Here is a 4,531-nt window from a genome sequence, read left to right on the forward strand (position 1 = left end):
GGATGTGCATCACTTTCTTCTCTTTGCTGTTGTTTTTCCTTCACATTGTGGAAGCGTGGGTCATACTTATCGATTAAAATGTTCTTATTATAATATTAGACGATGAGGATTCGACAGAAGAAAAACATGGAGCCTGTTGTTGTTTACAGTTATCGACTCAGGTGATAGTGTTAACTAGCCCACACTGTGCAGTTATCACAGGTTTTAGCTTCCAGGGTGTTTTTTCTTGCTTACAGTTTTTGTTTGAAAATAGTTCCTTTTTTCATTCATTTCACTTTTAGTCCAGATTCCTTATGATGATTTATGGCAAATGCCAGAGGCAAGATTCAAAAAACATAAAGTATAGGATTGCGGACTTCCCATGTGTTTTCTTTGCACTTGGACGAGTTGGCACGGTGTCTTTGTTGGGCCGTGCAGAGTGCGTGGACACACTCACATCCTGTAACTCAGTAACTAAGAGAACAATGGTTTCCTGCACATTTAGCTTGTAAATGGATAAAGACTTTACACTGGTAGAAGTTATCGTGGTTCCTGGAATATGATGGCATATAAAGTTTTGTCTTTGTCGGCATGCAGAAATGCCACTGCCACTTAATAAAGCTGATTGCGGCGCTCTGCTCCAGCCTAAATGTTTTGGGTTATTTTTCCACACTTATCAGCTGCCGTCAAGTGTCTCCAAGGGGATTTCCACATATGCTGGCTCAGCGGGAGTGAAAGGGATGCCTGCCAACAGGATCTTTGGAGCACGCACTCCTCGTTTATTGTGTTAGTTTGAGACACTAGTTTCAAGTGAGCTAGGTTGGAAGTGCGACCAGGAAGTCACAAAATAATCCAGACTTTTATGATTTCTTTCTTTTGTTTGTCTGTTTTAGCAGACAAATACTTGGAAAACCTTTTCCATGCTCCATGATTAAGTTTGGCACAAAGAATCAAGAACAAACTGTCCACAAATTACCAAACACACGCATCCGCTTTCATAACGAGATTCAACTTGCCATTTTAAAGACATAAGATAGCAGCAGAAAGATGTTTTACATAGTTTGGCAGCTGCTTTATGTATCTAATAATCATTCGTGACACTGAGCCAAAGGCCTGCTCTAGATAAACTCAAGTAAAATCGGTCAGGCATTAAAAAAGCTTATTTCTTTTTCTTCCCATTTTCATGCAACATGAAAAATTGTTATTAAATATTCATTACTTCAGTGTTGCACGAGGGGAAACTTGAGGTAATGCAAATATTAAGCAGTGAGTGACTATTAAGTGTAATAATCCACACTGGTCAGTTACACGGTGGCTGTAGCTCTGGTGGGAGAGCAGCTCACCTACTAACATTGTGTGTGTGTGTGTGTGTGTGTGTGTGTGTGTGTGTGTGTGTGTGTGTGTGTGTGTGTGTGTGTGTGTGTGTGTGTGTGTGTGTGAGATCGAAAGCACTAAACAGGACAAGAGTGCTCAGAGTAGAAAATCAGTCCATTTACTGAATTTCTTGTTTTTTGACAGGTAGCCTAATAAACTGGCTGAGCTCCGTGTAAAATCTGTAAGTATAATAAGAGGGGGTTGCAGCTTCAACAGTGCTTGTTTCACAGTCTGGAGAAATTATTGAGAGTTTGTTGAAAAAATCAGATAAATGGACTGACACCTGTCTGAGGAGTCAAAGTACTTTTTAAATACCAGTCTCATTCACACACAGCGACTCCAGCATTACGCGACAACTCGGAGCTCAAGCATTCTTGAAAAAGCCAAACCAACCCTCTGATTAGCAGACGTCCTGCTCTGTTAGCTGAGCTGCAGCCACTGTGAGTCGGCTTGTCTGTTAATCTGTTCTCCTTTGATCTCTGAACTCCCAGTGAAATACTGCCCTGCAGGCCAAAGTCAAATCTCAGACGTTTCCTTGCCTTCATTTCCAATTGTTGCGTTACAGCTGAGTTCAGCCCTGACATGTTATCAGCCTGTGATATTTACTTTCACACTCTTCCCACATTTTTCACTTTTATTTGTTACCTGTGGCTACAGGGCATGTTCACAGGGTGAAGTCTGAACCTGCTGGCTGAAGCAAACATCCCGACTTTTACAGTGGAAACTCTGCAATAGACAAGCGCACATTACAAGCACAGTGCTGACTTTTACACATTTTTATTTTGTGCAGCAAAACATTAGCGTATGAAAATATATCATTTAGTTTTTATTACAAATGAATTGATTAAAGTAAAGCAGACCAAGTGAAATGCAAAGCAAACAACCTCACTGAGCCAAATCGTATTTACAGTCAGGATACAAAGTAATACTGTTCACGGTCTCATCATAAAGCATTGTAGCACATCTCAGAGCTCAGCGGGAAATCCTTCTGGAAACAGCTGTCTTCTACAGGATACACCTGGGGATAGTCTGTGGGAGCAAAGTAAGGTGTGCATTCTGGGGTGGGGGGGCTCTCCTGCTGGCCTGACCAACAGTGTGGCAAGCTGTAATATTCCTGGGGGCCACAGTGCTGATAGTGGTATTGCTGTGGGCTGAAGCTTGACTCCATTCTGGTGGGCGAGTCATAGCATGAGGAGGAGGAGGAGGAAGAGAAGGAGTCCTGTGGGGAATAAGTGTTGGGATCCACAGGGTTGCAGAAAGTCAGTGACTCCAATGAGGAGCAAGGGGCCTGAAAGAGAGGAGGACATCGAAATTACTTTGGGCAGGACTGCAGGTGTGCCACATGGTGGTCATCCAACCAAAGCTAGGCCCAGGGCTCACCAGGAACACTTGTGAGTGGTGTTTTTGATTTAATGCATTCATTTGTGTGCAGACAGCTTACAAAACTGACATGCAGCTGTTTATCCTGCCAGACAGGTCATTTTATCAAACACAAACAGCTGTAATCACAGTCAAAGCAAGACTAGCTCCTTCAAATATATCCACACAAACCTATCCACTACATGCTGAACACAGACACTGACAGTGTTTGTGGAAATAAACGACCACCACACCAAACCTCTGTTCCAAATAAACGCATTGCTATTGCTCGTATCTCGTATGCTTTTAAAACAATCTTTCAATTTTGGTCACAAACAGAAAAACTAGGAAATTTTTCCGTTTTGTCACAAAAGTTTTAAGAAATCCCAGTTTCTGATTATTTCTTTAATGACGGTGTTTCGTTGGTGCCAGCTGAGACCTACCATCCCCTGGCCGTAGTAGTCCGCATCTGAGGACAGTCCGTGGTACCAAGGCTGAGGGGAGGTTGGAAAAGGAGGCAGAGGGGTGTCGTAGGTGGTACCACCGTATCCGTTGCCGGGCAACATCACATCCCCAAACTGCTGCTGCTGCTGCACCTGGATGCCGCACTCCTGCATCTGGATGTTGCACGCGCTGTCAGGGACTGGAAACGAGATGGTGGCTCGAAGCTGGAGGGCCAGCGACCCGCAGCTGCTGGCTTCAGCTGGGGGGACAGAGGGAGGAGGAGCCACATGGCCACCTGCCGAGATTCAGTGTAACAGTCAGACCGAAAATATCCAGAATACAAACACATGCGATGAAAACAAGCGAACCACACGCTCTGGGTTAATCATTGCCTATCATTTAATCACGGACTAGGATATATCTGCGACCACTTTGAAAGGGCGTGGTCTGAGAGACCACGGTGGAACTCCACCCCTCTGAAATCTGAATGCCTCTTGCCCCCCGTCCAACTGAAAAAGGCGTCCTCAATAATTGATGCATATTTATATGTTTATTTTACAGAATTTTTGACCCCCCAAACAAACAAACAAACAAACAAACAAACAAACAAACAAACAAACAACTTGATTAAGATCATCAGACTGTGACGCTTAGGGCAGGCCGCTGTAGTGCATGTGTGTCTTTCTGGGATGTATTTTAGCACACTGGGTGGACAAACCTACTTTGGAAAGTGGACGCGCGAAGCTCCTGTAGTTCCAAGCAAGCCTGATGCATCTGCTGATCAGGAAGAAAGAGAAATACAGAGGAGGGGGAAGGCGATACCAGATTATTAATGGCTGCTTTCCTGTAAATGAGTTGAGTGGCTTATTTTGATAAAACGGGCTATCAGTGATTTACAGGTGCAGGCTTGCACAGAGCGGTATTCTCAGCAGAAAAAAGGTGAGACTGAGAGCAGGGGACAAGGGTAAAGAGGCGTGGGGGAGGGAGGAGTTACCGCATTAAGCTTCTTGTTGTTGGCCTCCTTCTCTCTGTGCCTCCGCAGCAACTCCTTGACCGTGATCTTCACCCGGACCCCCGGGTACACCTTCAGTTGATCTTAATGAAGAGCACAGTGTGTCACTCATGCGCAGTAATCTCCTCTTAAAGCAAACTAAACCAGTCGTGCACTCTTCTCCTCCCTCTCCCTGCTCCTCCAGTAAAGCACCACAAAGCATTTCTTACACATCACAGCTTATTTTGTTTCCAGTAAACTGAAATCGCTCCATGAAGTGTCGCTTCATTCTAATAAACTGCTGAAAGATTGTCTTTTAAGATTTTGTAAAAGAATATAACGAAGTGCTTTGAATTATCCAAAGATCCTATTTTATCACCGGTG

The 4,531-nt window shown here is 44.1% G+C and overlaps 1 protein-coding gene across 1 annotated transcript; it reads right to left on the reverse strand.

Moving 5' to 3' along the window:
* Window positions 1–2,296: 2,296 nt before the first annotated feature.
* Window positions 2,297–4,309, reverse strand: pou2af3 (POU class 2 homeobox associating factor 3). The gene is made up of 4 exons (XM_085371607.1): window positions 4,151–4,309; window positions 3,879–3,933; window positions 3,156–3,451; window positions 2,297–2,641 (listed from the first exon to the last, which is right to left on the reverse strand). Exons 2-4 carry the CDS (start codon window positions 3,928–3,930, stop codon window positions 2,297–2,299), a joined length of 693 nt encoding a protein of 230 aa, XP_085227733.1. The 5' UTR covers window positions 3,931–3,933; window positions 4,151–4,309.
* Between the last annotated feature and the right edge of the window lie 222 nt (window positions 4,310–4,531).

The sequence above is a fragment of the Diplotaxodon limnothrissa genome, linkage group LG14 (assembly GCF_057381915.1).
Source record: "Diplotaxodon limnothrissa isolate DT_005_m linkage group LG14, D_limnothrissa_male_GT1.1, whole genome shotgun sequence".
Taxonomy (NCBI): Eukaryota; Metazoa; Chordata; class Actinopteri; order Cichliformes; family Cichlidae; genus Diplotaxodon; species Diplotaxodon limnothrissa.

Excerpts from the sequence above, each read along its gene's own strand:
- pou2af3 (XM_085371607.1), bottom strand. The coding sequence starts at position 3,930 with ATGCATCAGGCTTGCTTGGAACTACAGGAGCTTCGCGCGTCCACTTTC. Across the intron at positions 3,452-3,878 it reads TCGCGCGTCCACTTTCCAAA|GTGGCCATGTGGCTCCTCCT; the intron begins GTAGGTTTGTCC and ends GAATCTCGGCAG. Across the intron at positions 2,642-3,155 it reads ACTACTACGGCCAGGGGATG|GCCCCTTGCTCCTCATTGGA; the intron begins GTAGGTCTCAGC and ends CCTCTCTTTCAG.